The 22,151-nt window shown below is 46.7% G+C and overlaps 1 protein-coding gene across 2 annotated transcripts in view; it reads right to left on the bottom strand.

The window, feature by feature from the left end:
- LOC138557981 (zinc finger protein RFP-like) overlaps window positions 1-22,151 on the bottom strand; it is a 250,146-nt gene that overhangs the window by 41,552 nt on the left and 186,443 nt on the right. Inside the window, exon 7 of one of the 2 annotated variants that reach the window (XM_069642638.1) lies at window positions 2,003-2,062. The exons of the other annotated variant lie outside the window; for it this stretch is intronic. Within the exon in view, the coding sequence (XP_069498739.1) occupies window positions 2,003-2,062 (60 nt within the window). The remainder of the gene's footprint in view (window positions 1-2,002; window positions 2,063-22,151) is intronic. 2 annotated transcript variants of the gene reach the window in all.

Raw genomic sequence — 22,151 nt, 5'->3', positions numbered from 1 at the left:
TACCCCCCACCTTCTGCTTGGAGAAACATCTGACTTGCAAAGAGTTAGAGCTAGAGGGCCGAAGGACTCGAGCAGGGAGGTATTTAGGGATTGGCAAGTTCCTTGCTGATTTTGAAAATTTCATCCGTGTTGTTGGTGGCCCCAGAGATGCAGGCTTGAATATGGGCCCGCTTCTTGGACCAGATGGAGAGTCTGTAATGCCTTTGGAGCAGGCGGCAGGCCAGTTTTTCAGAAGATGTGGGATAGGCTAACCACTTCCGTTCTGCGACTCTGCCCTTGCATTTCAGCGAGGCTAGGTCAGAATCATACCAACTGTTGCACTTGGAGGTAGGCGTCATGCGGATCCTCGTGGCAGGGGCCAGGATGTCAAGGGTGTTGGAGATGGAGAGGTGAAGGTTAACAAGGGCTGAGTCAGAGTGAGAGTCAATAGCAGGGGCGAAGGGGGGAATAAAAGAGGCAGCAAAAGCCGCTACTGACACTCGCTTCATTGGTCGGATGGCAGAGAATTGGCTGGCAGCACAGGGAGAGGCTTAGTTGGGGAGCCAAGGAGCTCCAGATGAGAGAAGAGGAACAAATGATCAGACCAAGGGAGAGGAATACTGAGAGGGGTGGAGAGAGAGAGAGAGGTCTGCTGATATGAGCACATCCAGAGTGTGCCCGGCTGAGTCGGACCAGAGGGAAGAATGGTGAGGGAGAAAGAGTCACTGAGGTTGTGAAGGGTAAGGCCGCATAAAGAGTCGAGATGAATTCTGACATCTCAGAGGAGGAGAAGCTTAGAGGTAGAGGTCAGGAGAGAGGAGTTAAGGTTGGCCCACTCTGACAGGAAGAGGGAGATCGGCCAAGGGGTGGAGGGTCTGTAGAAAGTGGCGAAAGTGAGCGAGAGGGTAGGAGAGACTCAAAGCTTGCAGACAAGATATTCAAAGGAGGCGTTGGGTTGAGAGGGTATGATGGAAGCAGGGACCTATTCAGGGAAAATAAGGGCCACTCCACCATCAGAACGGTTAGGCCTGGGCTTGGAGAGGATCTTATAGTCCTCGAGGAGAAGAGTGTCAAAAGCAGTGACAGAGCTGGCTTGAAGCACGTCTCAGTTAGGGCGAGGATGTCGAGGTTAATGTCTTCACATGCCTTTTCATTTTTTCTAATCCAAAGTGCTGCAGACAGCATTTGTAACCGTGCAGCCACTACCTGGGCTGCCTGAGGTGTCAGCATGGCTGGGACTAGTCGACGGTGGGCCCGGCATGACTCCGGCTTAGAAGCCCTTTCTGGAGACTGCTGGGACTCACTCTGGCGAGCCCCAGCCCATTTAAACCCCTGAGCATACATGCTAGGCTGGTTACCAAACAAACCCCCCCACCAGGGCTTTAAATGGGCCGGGGCCAAGCCCCAGCAGTCTCCAGAAAGGGCTCCTGAGCCGGTGCCCTGCCGTAGCCCATCCCGACTAGCACCAGACACCTCAGGCAGCCTTGTACTCGAAGATAACCCTGAACTCCGAAACAGGAGGAGGGCCCAGTCTCTGCTTTTATTTCTGAGTAAAGCGCCATCATGCAGCAGAAAGGCCTTTAAGCAAGGCTTCATGATGCGTGATGAGTATTTACTTAGAAACAAAAGGAGAAACTAGGCCCTCCAGCCCTCCTCCTGTTTCAGAGTACAGAGTCATCACGCAACAGGCAGCCTTGTCATTCAAGGAGTTCATGTTTTTTAACCACGCAGTACCTTGAATGAAGGGGCTGTCTGCTGCGTGTAAGAGATGGGGCACACTGATGTCACACCTTTGGTGCCCCCAGATAAGGTGATAATGCCAGTGTACCCCAGCCCTCCTCCTCCCATTGGCGAGGGGGGGCTCTCATTAGGGGGTGTGGCCTATGTACACACATACTTAGGCCACGCCCCCAATGAGAGCCACCTCGATTTAGCATCCCACTTAATCCACTGCTCCCCACCTTTCATGCCTCAAATCTCTATGTAATCCAACCACGCCCCTTCCCTGACTTTCCATACTTACCCCGCTGTCGGCAGTTATCTTCCATGGTCCGATTTAAGACGGTCTTGCTGATTTTCGACTCTGTTCAAGAAATAGATACAGACCCACATGAAACATCACAAAGGTAAAAATACTGCACACAACTCTACAGGTATTGGGGAAGGAGAGCAGGTTTTATTTTGATCAATTTATATGCGATCAAAAGCGTATTCAGTGCTGACAGGATTTACGGATTCACACAATCTTTCAGAGGCGACTTGTGAATATTTTAATTGGAGAGGGGAGGCATGAAGTTTTACTACAAATACCGAACATAGCGAAGGAGCCTGAACCAACCATGGGGAATTCGTTGGAGGCTCGTTCCCCTAGAAAAGTAGAGGTACGTTGGGTAAAATGCCGCACAGTATGAAATCAGTTTTGCAAATCATCAAAAGTCCACAGGTGCATTTTCCGACACATTTTTATGATGCCTTTCCACCACAATATATGCAAGTATAAAAACCATTTATATCGCTTATTGTGTCCATGCATTTCCATGCTGGCTGCACCAATAGATGCTAGTATTGCCATATAGAAACATACTCGTGTTTCCTTTGCACATAATACCATTAATGATACTATAAGAAAACATGGCCATGTTAGTTCTGCCAATATATGCCAGCATTCTCATTTCAGAAAATACTTCTTTTGGCTTTGCCAGTAAAAATACCATGTCACAGTAAGGAACCATGTCCAGACTGGCTGCACCCAAGTAGGCCAGTGTAGCCACTAAATAGCACTTAACATATTTGCTTTCAAATTGAAAAATCACACCACAGTAATAGTACATGGCCAAACTGGGTGCCCCACATCAGGTAAGTCTAACCCCTTAATAACACTTATTATGATTGAGTCCCAGTAAAAGCTACCATGCTGCGGGGTTCAAAGGCAGCCCCCAGTCAAAAAGAAAACTGCGTTTGGCGAAGTTGGGCCTATAAATGCAGAAACACTGTCTTTGAATTGGGAAAGCATAATTTCCCTAGCCGAATGTAAGGCTGGCAGTTAATTTCAATTGTAAAGTAGGACAACACTGTTTCCTTGGATAAGACAGAGAGGCCATAGAAATGTGGGCCTTATGCAGATTGAAAACCAGGAACGTGGAATATGAAACTACACGGCAGAAGGGGACGGCCACATCAACAGGCTGTATCCAGAGAAATACCATTAAATGGGCCTCACATTTGAGTGACTGGGCCCAAGGCCTTAAACTACTTTCCTGATGTCTAAAGTGCAGCCTTGCTGACACAGAGAGCAAAGAATGTAGGGTAACTTTAAAAAAAATAAAAACATAAAACGGCCACGCGCGGCCTGAGAGCTCTGTACGAAGAGTTATCCGACGAAAATGAGGGCACAGACCTCTGATCTTCCCCAGTCCTATATTTAAGTTATTGGGCTTGCATTCCTGTCCCAAGGCCCCAGCATTCCAATGTACAAACAGCCTCACACCACCGACCATAAAGCTGTTAAGACCCCCAATCGAACAGAAAAGATCAAAAGGCAGGGCAAGCTGCCTCAACATTAGGTCAAGTGATTTGTGCTGCGAGGTGCCGAGAGGGGCAAAACAACAAATCTGAAACGAGGATGGGGAGATTTGGATGGGCGCTGATGAATCTTGCAATGCAGCTGGGGTTTGTAGTATGCGATGACCTTGAGAGTCTCCTCCTAGCCCGTGTCTGCAGTACCAGGTGCACTGTAGGTTAGAGATACCGAATGCATTGTTTTCTTTATTCCTAGACTGCCAATTATGTTTACGTGCCAGCTGACGTGCAAGGAGGAGCCCACGTGGAAGAAGAAGAACAGAAGAGGCTGGGATCAACTGCCTGGCATCCCGTAGGGAGCAGGTAGCCTATGTATAGGGGCACACCAACCAGCCATTTGGCATTTGTAACCTATGTAACATATGTCATTGATGGTTCTGTGTGCTCTCTTAAGGTACTGCTCATGCTTATTTTGGCAGACCGTTCCGTAGCAGCAGAGTTCTTTGCTGGCACATTTTTATTTGTGTGGAATTAAACTTTGTTCTCCTTGCAAGAGGTGCACCGGGCCTTTTTCCCTGGTGGGGCACATTTCTTCTGGTGTGAGCGCTGAGGGACTTCTCTACAAACCCTCAATGAAAATGGCATTAAACTGAAATTCAAGTAATCCTTGACTATATGAAACTTTTCAGTTTTTGTTAATAACATTTACCTGTCTACCCAATGCTGGTTAACATGTAAATCACTATGTTTTACAGGATGATCTCACAACAACTCCATGTGACATCTTGGAAGGCTATAAGGTAAAATCTAAAATTAATAATTTTAAAACGCCACATGTACACAGTGTTTGACTTTATCTTGATAAGAATTTACAAATGATATTACAACAACTAATCTTATCATTTGAGGTCGACGATAATTTAAAAATGTTTTGTCAAGAAGTACATTGTGAGATCAAAGATTGTAAAATTAAATCTGTTTAACAATTAAAATTCCAAGGAATTTACTTTTGAAGGGGTTGAAATTGTAGAGACACATGGACCAGAGGTGTACATAACATATTGTAAAATGTCATTTATCATCTCATTTGATTGGCATGTCATGTATAATATGTTTTAATGTTTTACGTACGTAAAGTAGGTTCTATTTGTAGATACGTATATATGTTTCTTTAAGTGGAAAAGAGAATTGCTTGGTTTATACATTGTCAAAATGCTGTTTTTCTGATCTTGTGGTGGTCAAATTGAAGTTGACTGTATCAAAGCAAATTTAAAAAAAACAAGTGTGAAGGACCCTGATGGGGCCTTCACAACTCCACCATACCTGAGCTGGACCATTAGGTAGGGCTTGTCTAACTCTGTCTTTTCATGTATCTGCACACCTGAAGTAGCCCCCGTACCATGAGGTGTGGCTTTAGCAGACTGAGCTCCTACCTTTACCCTGACCCACTAAATTGTTAATTTGCTCCAAGGTCCACCTGCATGTTGTAATTCTTATGCATGGTCTTGCACTGTTGTCGAATGCCATTTCACATTTACTGTAACTAGCGCCTCGGTGCCGCAGGTTTTGTGCGCTGCTATAAATACAAAAATAAATAAATCAAATAACAAACCTGTTATGATGTTGCTTGCTAAACCGATGTCACTTGGGAGCAACTACATTTTGTGGCACAGCATGGTCCACTCAAGTTTGAGAGTCGTGATGCATCTGTCCAGTGGCCGGAATATGAATTGAATGTCACCAGTGAGCAATGGAAAGTAACCATGGATCATTGCTACATTACAAAATGTCACCCTGATGAAAGGACAACACAGAAGATATATCGACATTGATTGCAGACCCGTTGACACAATCTACACCGTCTAAAAAATGTCCATCGAAGAAACATTCAATGTTCCCTTTTTCTCCAATTCAGGTGGAAAATCCCAAAAATCACAGCCCAAAATAACTGAAGCATCTTCGCAATTGATGGACGAATGTGTTCATGATCTTGACTTCAGTATTCCTATTGTGGAGTACTTGTCCACTACCATCGAATCACAAACAACTCTGCTGCTGGATGATTGGCTATTAAAGGAGCCAACATACATTGTATTCGACTGCTGCCTGCTAGAGTTTATACACATGATTAGATGTGATCATAAATTACATTGGAGGATATGTGGGGAGCCATCAGTGAATTTGACTTGTGTAGTCAAAGGCACTAACCTGAAAATTCAGGCTAGATGTGTCCATCATCATAACCCATTTTCATGGTCAGCACAACCTATGCTTGGAAAAGTGCCTGCTAGAAATGTACTTTGTTCATCTGTGTTGCTGTTCAGTGAAAATTGTGCCAAACTCTCAAGAAAAATTGGGTTTATTGCCTACTTCTGGCTCTGTTTCAATTGCGTACACAACCCAGCAAGGACCACCACTTCTCCCCACACGAGATAGTGACAGGGAGGCGCATGCAGACACCCATATCACCAGTAGGTAGGGTCTCTGATGCTCACAAAACAGCAACAATATTGGGTGAGGATTTCAAAGCGTATCTAACATAACTCACACGAGCGGTGAGAAGCATTGCAAAACAAATAGCACCGCCCTTCACCCATGAGAGTGGTACAAGCACCACTACAGCAGCTGCCGACAGCCCAGAAAGGAAATGAATGCCAGGGGAGCTGGTGTACATGCACAGCTTTGTAAGAAGGTGGAATTCACCAAGATTTCACGGCCCTTATGAAGTGATATTTTGCACACCATCAGCGGTCAAAGTGAAGGGCCTGAAATATTGGATCCACCTTTCAGATGTCAGGAAGGCACATGACAGCGTAACACAAGGAGAGGGGCAACCAAGTGATCAAGAAAGAGCAGTGCCCTAAACGAGGTGAAACAGATATGTAGAATACAGAAAAGAACAGAGAAATAGGTACGAATACAAAGGTCACCTGTACATAACAGAAAAAGAATGAACTGTATATACCATGGATGAATCTCTCTCTCTCTCTCTCTCTCTCTCTCTCTCTCTCTCTCTCTCTCTCTCTCTCTTTCTCTCTCTCTCTCTCGCTCTCTCTTCTTTCACCCTTGATCTCCAACTTTTCTTTCAATAATGAAATGACAAAATGAAATGATAGGTTTTTGTATAACTGAAAATGCACTTAACACATTATATATCAGAGAGAAGAGCCCTGAATGGCGGCCCAGCAGAGTTAGATAGCAACAGGGACAATGTTAGCGCCACTAGGGCTTACTCTTACGACTGAGCCTTTATTTTATGGCCATTTTATTTTCTAAACTTTTATTATGTTTAGGTTTGTACTGGAGTGTTTCTTTTATTGTTGGAGATATAAAAGAAGGGGGGTGGGCGAAACCTTGTGCAAGAATAACCCAGCTAATATGAGATGGGGTGAAACTGATGTAGGTCCACAATGCCTCTGCAAATCTTACCTCCTTGCATAAGAACAGCACAATGAGAGCACCTCAGTTGGGGTCCCCAACAATGAATGTTAGCGAAAATGTAATTTATGTGCATGATGAATAGCGACCAACCTCTGATGTCTGAGAGTGATACTCACTCTCAGACAACCTCTGACCCTACCTCAAATGTCGAGTTTATGCACATTATGTTCCAAGCAACCACTCCCAGTACTCCTCCGAACACACAGTTTTGGCAACATAATTATGAACAGAACGAAAAGTTAAATGTAGGCATTTTTCCTATCCTCTATCAAAGAATTATGCAGATACACTCTGGTCTAGGGGGGAGTAATAGGAGCAAAAGGGAAATAGATATGATGCATACCATGGCCTAGGGCTGGATGCAGTGTAAGACCCCCGCCACCCAAACCTACTCTGACATGAGCACCATGGGCAAGCAGGTAACAAATGAAAGTTGCTTTGTGTGTTCTCTGATTCCTCACGCGTCAGGGACACCTACGTTCTAATGCCAGAGGAAACCCCCATAGCGGATGCCCAGTGTCTCGTTCATCTTGCACTTTGTAGAATTCGATGTATCTTCCAAGCACACACAGTAACGCTACAACTGCTTCAGAATGAGAAGACCTGCCACAGTAAACCTCAAGGAGTGATTTGCGTCAAAGAGACGTTTATCGTCATAAAGGGAACAATGTTCGCAGAAAGCAAATGGCAAGAGACAACCATAATGTGCAAAGCAGAAGCACTACGAGGACTGTCAGAAGAAAGATTTCAATTGATAGAAAGAACATGCACTCAAACATGGCCTCAGCACATTGCCAAGCTAACATGGGTAACAGCTGTTGAGAAGCCAATCAAGAACCAACGAGAAGTGGAATACGAACTTTGTTTTCACGGAGAAGGAAAGGTACCCATGGGATCAAACAAATACTGCCACAAACCGCTTGTCCTCCCTGACATGTGAAAGGGAACAGCTGCCTTGATAATTATTGGGTATGTGGCAAACAGGCATATTGGCACCTTCCGCAATCATGAAGCAGCACTTGTGCTCTGGCTACACAGCATTCGGCCCGATGGTGATCCCAGAGAGCCACGTCCAAGGGGAGTTGGTGCCCACCAGACTGTCCTCTGCACCCCAGTCAACAACAGAAGAACCCCCCATTTATGATGTGCCATCAGAGGACAAGCTGCAAGACAGAGTGTCACGTAAAAAGAGAGCATCAAACTACATATATACAAACTCTTCAATCTCTTAGCACAGATACTGGACCAGTTCAAACTCTTCAACTCAGCAGAGACATATTTTGCATCACTCATACCGAGCATCAAAGCCCGAGAATATGCCAAATGGTTGCAGATTGTGAGGTGGGAGCTGATCCAATTGGCCAACGACACTGAAGAAGGGTTCAACATCAAGGTAGAACTCAGAGCCCTGCGGTTGATGACAATGCAGAACCGCTACGTCTTGGACCTCCTCACAGCAACAGAAGGTGGTGTTTGCTGAAAAATCGGGAGTGCATGTTGCACATTCGTGCCTTCTGCAGACCCGGACAATGGGACACTATCACATGTAATTGCTGCAGTACACAATCTCAGGGAAAGGATGAAGAAGGAAGGTGGGGTCCAGCCTAGTGACTGCTTTTGATACAGTTTTTGACTGGGTACCATCATGGTTCGGGACTGCAATGAAGCTACTCGTCCCCATGATAGTATTCTTGCTGAGGATATTTTGTGTGTGCCAGGTAGGTGTTCGATGCTGAGCAAAATCTATGCCTAGTAGTGCAATGATGATGGTGACAGTGGGCAATCCAAACAAAGTGCCTCATGATACTAAGGAAGTGCAAGTACAAACAGGTGAAGACAATGAGTGCAAATACCATATGACAGCCATGTACAACATAGGGGATAGAGTGGACAACTTGTGGCATACAACCATCAAAGAACCCCATGAGTTAGAATGGTAAAACGAGGTGTGGGCTGACCTGGCTGGGAATGGTGGGTGCATCTACATGACATGTACTCCTGAGTAAAATGCCAGAAGGCGTGAAAGTCTAAAATCTGTATGCAGGGCTTGGATGCCAATAAAGGGGACTCCAGCCTGGGATTTTGGGCTGATGGAGGCAGAAGAACATAGACGCACTAATGGCCAAGGGTATTCATTCCTTTAGGAGTAACGAAAGGGAGGAATTTTGGGGAGCGGTGGTCTTTATGAGGCCCCCGTACATTGCCGCGTGAAATGGACCTCTTGCTTATCCAATGGGGGGAGACGTCCCCATGTCGGCCATCTGACGACAGGGGACAGAAGCCATTGGATGACACATACAGTCTCCATTTTATGCCACTCCAAACTCCATCTTATTACTAGGGTGCACAATGATTTCCAAAAAAGCCATCTCTCCACCTGTCCAGTGCCGCGCACAGTCAGCCCACCTCCTCCTCTGTCTGCGCCGCACAAGCTCTTTTCTCCTGGAAGCCCAGTCGCAAATTGTTGCAAAAGACACAGTATTCTTTCTCTTCCACTGAGCTCACTGCCCTGTGTGTGACTGGAGCAGAGCCACCGCCCGCATGCCCATCAGTCTCCACAAACCTGTCTATGGCCCCGGGACCTCCACCCTGAAGAACCACAGTTCTCCGACCTCTCTTGATGTAGAAACACATCTGACCCCCTTTTTATGGGCAAACCGATCACCCACCACAGATCTAATCCCCTACCATTGTATCTCCTGGGTAAAAATTACACATGTCAACTTATATCATGAGGGATCAGGTAGATCAAAACCTCCAAGGTGGGCACCTGGGCCCGAACGCCAGGATTCATAGGCCCTAGGGTATAAAGGGCAAAATCGATCAAGATATCTAACAATATGAACTCTACAACATCCCCATGACTGTCCCGTTTTTCTAACGATTATTTGTTGCATGCCTTCAGTTCCTGTTTTTGCTAAGATAGATTAGTTAGTTATGCTTCATATTGTGTGCCTGACCTTCACCCCGCAGACATGAGCCCAGCTGACCCACGTGCTGCTCGGCGAACACCCAAGCATCCAACCAATCGAGTGTGACTGTCACCTATGTTTCTATAATGTATCAGCACGTCTAGCCTATTATGTTCAAGTATCATACACCTATATCGAAGCGTCCGCAGTGACGCGTTTCAGTCTTATAATGTGCTGCCTGTGTGATGTTTGGCAGAGCGCTCTCAGGACAGCAGAGTTCTCTGCATGCATTTTTTACCTGATATAAACTTTGTTCAACTTGCAATCTATCTCCTGGTCTTATTCCCTACAGAGGGGAGTCCATTTATTCCAAGTTTGGGATCTGTGTTTGGGGATGAGCGCCTTCAATATGGCGAGCAACACTTTGAGTCTATAGTATTCACGGCATGGCACAAACTAAAATGTTCCAAACTTTCTAGCCACTGGACGCAATTGACTTATCATCCCAGCCACTTTTGATTTCAAATAATTTCTAAAAAATATTTTATTGTGGTTCGCTATGACTGGATATCTTAAGTATTGCATATTATCTTTGATAGCTTTTTTTTCCCAATACCATGGATACTTGGTTTTAATCAACGCCCTTTACAGATTCTCAATATCACCATTTTGAACGGATTGATTTTAAGCTCAATTGAATTTATGTACTCACCGAAAGCATTTATCAATCTTTGCAAGCCAATAGGTGTTGAGTCTAGCAAAATAAATTCATTGGTGTATGCCGCCCAGTTGATTTTCAGGGACCCAATTTTGGGGACAACTAAGGATTTGTGGTCCAAGACCGTGCCCACGCCACATAAAGGTTATACAAAATATTCCCCTGAGGAAAGCCATTATATGTACTGAAGACCCACAACATCAAACCTTCTGAGTTTAGTCGAACTCCCTGTGTAAGCGGATCAAGATACTCAATAGGCTACTCAGCATACCATACGTCTCTAATGTGTTCCACAGGATCGTTCTGTTAACGATATCGAACGCCATACTAAGATGCATTGATGCAAAATACACAGGTGAATTTGACTTCAACCATGCAAGACCCTGTAGATAAGTACGCAATAAACCTCCACAGTCCATACAAATATTCCCCCTGAACCCCATGTGTCTGTAATCCATTATTTGATTTCCAGCACACCATTCCTCTATGTGGTCCAACACAACTGTGGCAAAGATTTTCAAGTCCACGTCCATTATGGCTATTGACCTACAGTTAGACGGTAGGAGTCTAGATCCTTTCTTATATATAGGAATCATATGTGATATTTTCCAAGACTCTGGAATCTCTTGTGTTTCCAGACTATCATTGAATTCAATAGGGAACATTTTGGCTCAAAGACCCACATTTAGTTTTATGAGGACATTTGTAAACTTATTTGGCACCCCCGCTCTTGATGGATTTCACCTGGTAATCTTTGCCGCAATATTTCCAATAGAGGTATCAATCTTCCAAGTGACACTCTGACAACTGGCCTTAGGCCCTTCCTTACAAGGGAGTTTGTAGATATTTGCAAAATGCATAACCCATTTTTCCTCTGAAATGGGATTGGTAATTAAATGTTGTTGTATTTCCTCTGTTCGATTTACTAGTTCCCAGAATACTCTTGCATCATTCCACTAAAGGCTGTTCAAACTGCACATCCCTTATTCCACTTTCACCCTGTAACATACTACATGGGTTTAGTTCAGTCAATCCATAGTCATCAGCCTCTTTTCCTGGCGATAGAGGCAAGGGCATCGCTATGGCCCTGGATAGGGTTTTTCTTCCATTAGTAAATAATCAGGGAGCAGCCAAAAAGTCCTTACGGCTGCTCAACACTTTTTTCTTCATTCTTTGTGATGAGGCTACCAACCAATGTGTATTATCTCACAAGACTACCAAACGATATTCCTACAGCCGTAAACTCAAACGAGTAGTCCACTTACCCCTCGCTCCCCTGCTCCTCAGCCAATAGCACTCTCTGGCACTCCCTCGGTGCACGCGCGCTGGTGCGCGTGCCCACGTGCTCTTAAGAGGTGCCAAAAAGCTGGGGGCGGAGGTAACATTTTGTTTCAGGATGTAAGTGTGATAAATTCATCAATGTTGCGGCGAAGCTGCTGTACACAGCTGTACACAGAAAATACCTCTCTCCAGCATGAGGCCACGACAGCCAACAGCACTCTCTGACACTCCATTTGTGCGCGCATTCATTGCTATTCTTAGACAGACGGTTCACTAAACCTAACATTTGCCATTCCTTTGTAGAAAAACATGGTTAGGCTAACATCTGAATAACGTTCCTTGATTTGTAAAAACACAATCTGCTACGTACTCTAAACAGTGCAATGCATGAACGCGTCACCTCAACCTCAGTTGAGCAGCCCACCCGGCCTCACATTTAGCAAAACCACAGTAAATCCCTTATTTCGGGGAATCTTTAAATCAGTACTGAGACCCAAGATGAAAAAAATAGTTCCAGTCACTGTGGTAAATATTGTGAGAACAGATTTAAATGGAAAACCACACCCACACGGCAAAAATTAAATTCACCCACCACAGCAGCCCCACGGCTCAGGACGAGCCCAACATTAGCTCCTTGCTGGATCATTATAGCCTCCCGGCACAGTTCCAACAAAAAGCTTTCTTTTATGGTGGGTGGCTGGACCCTGGGTATGGTGATGGGCCGAGGTACAACCTTCTTTATTATTCCTCTTCAGCTTATGGGGCTCTAGCATCCCCTCCTCTTCCTCCCCTGTTCTCTGTGGTGTCTCCTTCCTCCTTGCTCCCTCACCACTCTACATCTCCCCCCTGCTTATCATCTTTTGAGGGGATCAGTGTTTCTTCTGCTGCTTTCTGGTGGTCGTTGAGGTCTTCTCTTTTAGCTTTTCCCTGTAAACTGTTCTCCCTCTTCCAGCTCTCCCAGAAGTTTACGTGCCTACTCAGGGGTACTGTCTGTGGCTAACCTTCATTTAGGGGCCCTTCTGCCAGCTTCCCAGGCTGTTGCATCCGCTCGCTCTCTTCCTCTGCCACCTTGTCAGCATTGATCACTTCCTCTTGCCACCATTTCCCTTCATTCTTTTGTACATCCTTCGTTCTCGCCCTCTGTCATTTTCTCAACTTTCCCACACCTTTCACTTCACCCTGGAACTGAACTGAATCCTCCCGTTCTGGCCGTTACGTTGGGTGATTCTTCAGTTCTGTTGTGCTTGCTGCAGAGGTCCTCTGCACTTTATGTTTTACTCCACTACCGTACCCTTCTTCACCTCATTCTTTCTTTTGTTTGCTTGTGTGAGTCTCACTTCCCTCCTCTCTTCCACCACCCTCACTTTCCCATTTATCTCTTGCAACCTTATCCTCCTTCGTGCCATTACATCTTTGTTACTCTTGTCTTCCATGGTCTTTGCGCGGCCGGTGTGAGCACCTTCTCTCATATCAGCTTTCCTGTTTCCTTATTTTTGGCATGGATGCTTGTTTGCCTGCGCTCCCTTCCTTTCCTGGCAGCAGACTCTCCTTCCCTCCTATCTTTATATCTTCTTTCCTCTGCTTTCCACGAGTGCCCACTTGCCTGCACAAGGTGTTGCCTGGGCCTCCTCGTAGTAGTCAACATTTTGTGCACCTTTTCCACTGCACACTCCTTCACCATCGGAGTGGACTATTTGTGAACAGATTCTAAGCGTTGATACCAGCACGATAACACTGCACCGGCACCCTCGTAATGAGGCCCATTAACTCTCAGAAGACTTCTCTGAACAAACACTGGCCGGCACTTGGAATACAAAGACTGATGGTAAGGCTTGATTAAAGCGAGGTCAAAGAGTTCCCAGGAGGACGTGTTTTGGGTGGGCAGAGGCAGGAATGGGTGGTGACTGCCATAGGGATTAGCATGCCTGTGGGCAGTCAATGGGTTGGCTCATAACCAAACAACACCTACAGGGTGTGTGTACCTCCACATATGCCATTCCTCCCTGTCTATACTCTATTGCAATAGTTTAGGTTTATAGGTGTCGCAAGAAACACCTAATGGTCCAAAGTAAAAATGCAGTGTTTTTAAAAGCCCTACAGGCCAGTCTTGGCAGCACATGACAATATCTATGTTCATAAAAAAACATCAAGGATAGCCAAGAGCTGCACCAACAAGGGGTATATTACCCAACACAGAAAGGACTTTACTTCAGAGCCAGTAGAGGACTACCTGATGAGAACGGGGGAAGTGGTGGTCCCATGTGAAACTGGAAGTAGCGCAGAGGACATGGTCAAGGACACGCTTACAGTCTGCACTAAAAACAAACAAGCACAGGATGAATTCATCCGAAAATAGGCATGACGTTTGTGATGCTGGACATGCATTGGAGGGACAGGCCCTCATTGTCCTTGTCCTGTAGTCCTTTTTCATATTGTGTTCTGTGTTATTTTCTGCCCAGGAGTTCATGTGGGACTCCTGGCAGTGCAGCTCTTCCTCTTTTTGGTTTGGTGTACAGACCCATGGGATACCTTTATGGCACCCATGGGTGGGGGTAAAACCCTGTGCCCCTAGTGTATGTTTTTGGGCACCTGTGTGTGACCCACAGAGCAGGGTATAGGCTGGTGGCAGCACCATGCTGAATTTGACAGGTGCTCTGAGTATCCTCCATTTTGGGATACCCAGGCCCTGCCATTGGAATCAGTTGATTCCTGATAGGAAACAAGGTGGCCCCTGTGGCTGGGAGTCACCAGCATAGAAGTGGTGGAAGATGCCAAAAGAGGAGATAATAGGAGCTAAGAATGAGGTGTAGAGTGAGAAAAGAAAAGGGCCAAGAACAAAACCTTGGGGAACTCCGTACTTGAGAGGAAAAGAAGGGGAGGAGGAGCCACCCCAGGAGACAGACAAGGTGCGGTTAGAAAGATAGGAGGAGAGCCAGTTAAGAAGGTTATCCTTGAAGCCAAATGATGAAAGGGAGGTGAGGAGAAGATGATGAGGAGAAGATGATGGCCAACAGTATCAAAAGCAGCAGAAAGGTCAAGGAGAATAAGGATGGAGGAGTGCTTTGCTTGGCGTGCAGAGAGGAGAGAGTTGAGAACAGAGGTGAGGGCAGTTTCAGTGGAGTGCTGTGGGCGGAATCCAGATTGGGTGGAGGGAAGGAGTGAGTGGTTGGAGATGAAGGAAGAGAGTTGAGAATAGAGTTGAGAATAGACAATACGCTCAAGAATTTTAGAAAGGAAGGGTAGTAGAGAGATAGGGCGATAGTCGGAGGCAAGGTGGGGGCTGGCAGAAGGTTTTTGAGGAAAGGGATGATAGTAGCGTGTTGAAAAGGAGAGGGAAAGGTGGGATACCCTTATGGCACCCATGGGTGGGGGTACAACCCTGTACCCCTAGTGTATGTTTTTGGGCACCTGTGTGTGGCCCATAGAGCAGAGTATGGGTTGGTGGCAGCTCCATGCTGAATGTGACAGGTGCACTGAGTATCCTCCATTTTGGGATGCCCAGGCCCTGCCATTGGAATCAGTTGATTCGCAATAGGAGACAGGATGGCCCCTTTCTATTGCCTGTTACCTTGTTTTCCCAAAGTTCCGGGGAGCCCTGACTCTGTCCCTTCCCCATGACTGGCTGTTGGGTGGAGGTTCCTTTTATGGTATTGTGGGGAAGTCCCGGCCAGACTGGCTGGAGCCTTACCAGTGATTGTATGTTGTTGGTACACCCTTGCGGTGGGACCTGGGTGAATGGAGTGTGTGACCAATATGCACTTCATGTTATTGGTGTCTGGTTTCTGGTATGTAACACAATGAATGAGACAGCCCTGCCCTGAAACTGGTATGTGTGGAGTGCTGAATGGCTGGGTACTTGCCCAATACACATTCCTTGTTGTGAGTATCTGGAGGGAAGTGAATGGCCTAAATTCACTTTGAGCCTGATTGGCTGCCTCTCACTGATGGAAATCGTTCAGAAACTGAAGTTGAAACTTGATGCTTGATCTCGAAGCCACGCCGGAAGAAGAAGGTTAACTGCTGTATCCCTTTGACACAATCTGAAAGCTGCTGTGCCTTCAAGAAACTGATCCGAGAGAGGACCTGTCTAGGAGATTTCTTCCCGAGCTACGAGGGAACATTCGGCAGACCGCTAACCTTCGCCGAAACGCCCTGGAAGCCAGCCTTCGAAAGACTGTCGACCGGAGACGGGGACTGCCGAGGAATCTTGAAGTAAAGCACCGGACATCGAGGCCATAAAATTCCATTGCCATCGACAAGGGTTAGGAGGATTTGCCATAACCACTGGAAGCCCGTCGAAGCCGTGTTGCCCCGAAGCGGGGTCAGCTTGACGCTGTGCTGCAGACAACTGGAGCCACAACGCTCCATTGCCTAAGAACACTTTGAATCAAGGACTCCCTTGCTCATCACTGTCAACCGCTTTGTCCAGTCGGAGAAAGTCAAGGTGCCGACAAACCGAGGAGAATCCGCCGGTGGGTTTTCTGCCACCCCGAAGACCACAAAGATGCTGGCGACCCGACGCCTTTGCTGGGCCAAATTTCTTCATTGACTCTTTGCTGCAACTAATGCTGTCGAGGTGCACCTCATGCCTCATTTTCGTAGGACATCCATGACTGATCGTCGACGAGCACCGCCAGGACCGAAGCTGCTGCCTCGACGCCATTGTTCACCTTTTCTTCTAGGGGTCTCGATGATCCGTGGCTCTTGCCTTAAAGGGAGCCGCTCAAGAAGGATCTGTCGATGACCTGATGTAGAAATCTACTATTCCAGGTACATTGGGGTGGTAGAACTATTTAAAAGGAAATAAGAATCACATTGAACAATATATGGACTGGGCTTGTATTATATCTTTATTTGGTTGCCCAGGTGGGGGGATCCTCACACAGAACTGTGTGTAGGTAACAGGGCCAGAATTCTGCCTATTGTTTCAACCAACCTGCTTTCCTCCTATGTCTATTGTTGGTTCAGTGTATTAACTGATTTGTATGGCATTTGAACTGAGTACAGTTAATGCATTTTAAAGGAATCAAATTATATTTGTGGTACCACATAGAAACAGTATATATTTACCATTTTAGATTAACCTGAGAAAAATGTGTCTTATTGTGATTGTGTACATAACTTTAGCCTATTTATATAAAGATTTGTGTTTTCACTAACATAGTGTGTGGACATTCCTTTGTGGGTGCTTGGGGGCTACACTGTACTTAAGAACCAGCCTGCATCGCCTCCTGAGAGCTTAAGCCTTGATTTCTTGACCTTCGCTACACAATAGAGAATTTTGGCTGACGTGCTCTGTGCTTCTACTCTGCCATATAGAGAGCAGGAGTACAGATAGCCCCCTCCAATCTTTACAGTGTTGACCAGAGCTGCATCAGTATTTTGCTGATCAGAACATGTTAGATCCATTTAAGCTAGCAGGCTGGCTGACAAGTGCGTCTCCCACCAGCTGTCCCTTAAGGAACCCAGTGGGAAGGACAAGGACAAATAAAAGGGGGCTTCTCAGACGTCTGAGGAGTCCCAAAAGCAGGCACAGTCAAGTAAACCAAAACCTTCCTCTCCTAAGACCCACACATCTAGTGGGGATAAGTCCTATGTGGGTGGGAGTAAAAGTAGTGGTCCACCTAATGCAAAGCAGGCTCCCAGTGGTTCCAGTACCGTACCCCGCATTCCAGGAACTTGTTGGGACTGTGGGGCTCTGGATCACAAGAGGGGTGACTCCAAGTGTAAAGGTAAGGCACTTGGAGTCCAGGCTGTCAGCCTGACCTACCCTTACCCCATGTCTGAGGTGGAAGCAACTGTCCTCCCCTCCTCTACAGGGATCACATTTGGTGCTCCTGTAGAGATTTCCTTAGTGTCCCTTGGGGCCTGGGACCAGTACGAGAAGTACTAGCTACAATCCCACAGAACACCCATAGATTTTTGAGAAGTGTCCTCTTAAATGGCCAGCCATCTACTGGTTTGAGAGACACTGGGGCAAGCATGACAGTGGTGGACAGGGCCCTGCTCTAGCCAGAGGACTATGTAGGTGCTCCTCTGAAAACTACCATGTTAGCTGGTGGGCCTCCCAAATTATCTCCTGAAGCCCCAGTCACAATCATAATTGGAGACAAGACAGACAAGCTTCCTGTCCTGGTTCAGGACAACGTCCCTGCTAACATTCTGTTAGGTAACGATCTAGTGGAGTTGGGGTTGATCTCTGATGGTCTCCCCCTGACTGCTGCTGCAGGCACTAGGTCACAGGTAACACCACTTCTGACTGCGAGTCAGGTACCCAAGCCAGGGGGAGACCCAAGGCAAGAAGACAGAAGAGTACGAAGGCCACCTCTGTGAAGGGGGCTTCCCCTCTTCCTGCTGCTTCAGCAGCACCCACTGGGATTCATGCTCAGGACGGGCTGGGTCCAGTGGTAAACCCAAACTCAACCCCTGAGGGAGAAGAGCCAGAAGACCCTCCTGCAGGAGAGGTCCTCAACCCAGAGGATCACCTGAGCTTCAATGCCTGCTAGCTGAAGGGGGGCCCTCTAGGGGCGACTTGATATGATATGATATGGCATTTATAACGCGCCTATGCACAAGTATTTCAAGGCGCGACTTCTGTAAGGGACAGAGATAGTGCCACTCTCTCGAGGGTCTGAGGACACAGGCCCTGGCCCAGGCACAAAGAGAAGTGCCAAGGTCTTTCCGGATTTATTAGGAGGGGGAGCTCCTTTGTAGTGAGCCCACTAAGCCAGAACCTGGTGCCCTCAAGAGGTTGGTGGTACCCCAGGTTTACAGACCTTTCCTGCTGCAGTTGGCGCATGAGGTGCTCTTAGTTGGTCATCTTGGTACCAAGAAGACTAAGCAGATGCTCTCTGCCCATTTCTACTTGCCCCGGATGGGAGTAGAAGTGGAGTCCCACTGCAAGACCTGCCCCACCTGTCGGATGTCTGGCAAGACTGGAGGCAGTGTCATTGCCCAGCTGCAGCTGTTGCCAGTGGTGGGCACACCATTTGAGAGGGTGGGCATTGACATTGTCAGTCCCCTTGACCCTCCCACTTCAGGAGAACATCGGTTCATCCTGGTCTTGGTAGATCATGCCACCAGGTACCCTGAGGCTATACCCCTTCAGACTGTTACTGCCAAGGTGGTTGCCAGGGCTCTCCTGGGCTTTTTTTTTTTACCAGGGTTGGATTCCCTAAGGAGGTTGTCTCTGAAAGAAGACCCAACTTCATGTCGAGTTACATGAAAACCATGTGGAAAGAGTGCAGACTAACCTACAGGTTCTCCACCTCCTACCATCCCCAGACCAATGGTCTGGTTGAGAGATTTAAAAAAACTCTCAAGGGCACACTGGGTGCATTGGAAGAGCCCCTAAAGAGGAAATGGGATCGCCTCCTGCCATGCCTGCTGTTCGCTTACAGAGAGGTACCTCAAAAGGGTGTTGGTTTCAGCCCCTTTGAGTTGCTCTTTGGACATCCCGTGAGGGGGCCCCTTGCCTTGATCACAGAAGGTTTGGAAGCCACCCCTCCAGGTCCTGCCAAGCAAGTGGGGGACTATGTGTTAGGCCTCAGAAGGAGGATGACACAGATGATGGGCCAGGCAACAGCGAACTGTAAGGCCAGCCAGGAATTGAATAAAGGAAAATGTTGACAGGGTTCTTTTAAGGGGTTACAACTTCTTTGGCCCTGCGACCTGTTGAATCTCCTGTTTCAAAGTGTTACATCGGTGTGAAAAGATTTGGAGGAAGCAGTGCCCCACCTCCGTGGTTAAGTATCTACTTATTGCTTTCACACAAAACAACTGCAGGGGTTATAATATGAAAGTCTGCGTTACCAACCTGAATGCATCACTATATACCTCATTGTGTATAATTAACGGATAACTTAATGTCAAATAGATATTCAAGATTACTCATCTTATCCAACCCTTCGCCCTTCCTCACTCTCTGTCTGTACACACGTAAAAAATTATGTTTACGTTTGCTGTTATTTTACTTTGTGCACTAATGAAGTGAAATGTGAATTGAACATATGCCCTATTTTGAGAAAGGCTCTTGTGAAGCCGAAACACGTGTCGACATACAGGGCGCTCCATAATCTTTTGAACTACTAAAACACAGCATTTGAAAATGAATAATGTGTGGCACAGTTGTTTTGTGACAAAGCAATAAGGAATTGAACACATACTGGCATGACCTTAAAGCCTCACAAGTGGATTGGAATCTAGGACAGGAGATCGTTGTGATGGAGCCTACCAAGCCTCGAGCTTTGGCAGATAAGTGGACTGGACCCTTCAGGATCATCTCCAAGATGGGCAAAGTCAATTATCTGGTTGTCATGGGAGTTCCTGGGGTAGGCCCTCAGGTATTTCACGTCAACAAGCTCAAGCCTTTCCATAGGGAAGCCGAAGTCTCATGTCTCTTGATAGCTTCAGAGCAAGAAAAGGATGAGAGTGAGCCCCTTCCTGATTTGCTGCATAGCAACCCTCAGGATGGCTGAGTGGAGGGGGTGCATCTCTCTCCAGATCTGACACCAGAGCAGCAGAGGGCCTGCAGGGCTTTGCTCCTGCAGTACGCGCCTCTGTTCTCGCTGACACCAGGCCTCACCCCAGGGTTCAGGCACGAAATTGACACTGGTGACAGTATACCTGTCAAAAGCAGATGCTATAGGATGTCAGACACTGTGAAGAACTACATCCAAGCTGTGTTCGCCAAGATGTTGGATCTGGGTGTTATTGAACCCTCAAGCAGTCCCTGGTCCAGTGCAGTGGTCCTTGTCCCCAAGGCAAGTTGCCAAGCAGGTACCAAGGATTGGCGTCTCAGTGTGGACTACAGAGGGGTCAACGCAGTCACCAAAACTGATAGACAACCATTGCCCAGGGCTAATGAGCTTGTGGACACCATAGGTTTTGCCAAATTTGTGAGCACCTTTGACCTTATCGCAGGCTATTGGCAAATAGCTCTGATGGACCATGCCAAGGAAAAGACTGCATTCTCCACACCTGAGGGGCTCTACCAGTTTAAAGTCATGGCTTTTGGGTTGGAAAATGCACCTGCCACCTTCCATAGATTGGTCAATCATGTGCTCAGTGGGCTGCAGGCCTTTTGTGTGGCCTACCTAGATGACATTGCTGTCTACAGTTCCACCTGGGAAGAGCATTTGACTCACCTGGATAAGGTGTTGCAGGCCTTAAAAAGGGCAAACCTCAGTATCAAAGCCAGCAAGTGCTAGATAGCTCAGGGGAAAGTCACTTATCTTGGTCATGAGGTAGGAGGGGGTCAAATCCAACTTCTCCCTAGTAAGGTACATGATGTACATGACTGGGACACTCCCACTACTCAAACCCAGGTTTGAGCTTTTTTGGGTCTCACTGGGTATTACCGTAACTTCATAGCAGACTATGGATCCATAGCTGCCCCTCTGACAGCTCTTACTTCGCCCAAACAACCTAGGAAGTTTAATTGGACCGAAGACTGTCAGAAGGACTTTACTTGCTTGAAGGAAAGTCTGTGTAGGGCACCTGTGTTGTGTGCACCTGACTGCAGCAAACACTTTATCGTTCAAACTGATGCCTGTGATACCGGAATTGTAGAAGTCTTGCCCCAGTTAGATGACAAAGGGAGGGAACATCCAATCATATTCATCAGTAGACAACTCAAGGGTAGGAAACTTAGGTGGGCTACTGTTGAAAAGGAATGTTTCAGCATAGTTTGGAGCCTTAGGTGTTTTAGGCTCTACCTTACGTGGTCTACCTTCAAGGTCCAAACAGATCATGAGCCCCTGAAGTGGCTTATGCAGATGAAGGGTGAGAACCCGAAACTGCTCAGGTGGTCCATTAGCCTGCAAGGGCTAGACTTCCCCCTAGAGCATAGACCAGGGAAGAGTCACGATAATGCAGATGGCCTTTCCAGAAGGTGTGTTGACCGTCTGGAAGAGGGTGTCAATCTCGTGGGAGATTAGACCACATTAACCTCAGTCGGGGGGCGGTGACTGTGATGCTGGAAATGCATTGGAGGGAAAGGGCCTCCATGTCCTTGTTCTTTATTCCTTTATCATGGGTGTTTGTGATATTTTATGCACACGAGTCCATGCACTCCTGGCAGTGCAGCTCTTCCTCTATTTCATTTTGTGTACAGACCCTTCTATTTGTATTTGTATTTTATTGAATTTATATAGCCCTTTACTCCAAAGTGCTTTACATGAGAACAAGTAAACATACAGCAAGCATAAGATGACAATTGAACCACAACCTGATAACAGCATAAAGAACAACTTACAATATTACAGCGGAGAGAAGGGTGTAGGAGGGGGGAGGTGAACAAG

This window comes from Ambystoma mexicanum, unplaced genomic scaffold (assembly GCF_040938575.1).
Source record: "Ambystoma mexicanum isolate Mex_15411 unplaced genomic scaffold, UKY_AmexF1_1 Mex_scaf26, whole genome shotgun sequence".
Classification (NCBI taxonomy): Eukaryota; Metazoa; Chordata; class Amphibia; order Caudata; family Ambystomatidae; genus Ambystoma; species Ambystoma mexicanum.
The sequence above is the reverse complement of the archived record's forward strand: the minus strand, read 5'-3'. Positions and strand labels throughout refer to the sequence as shown.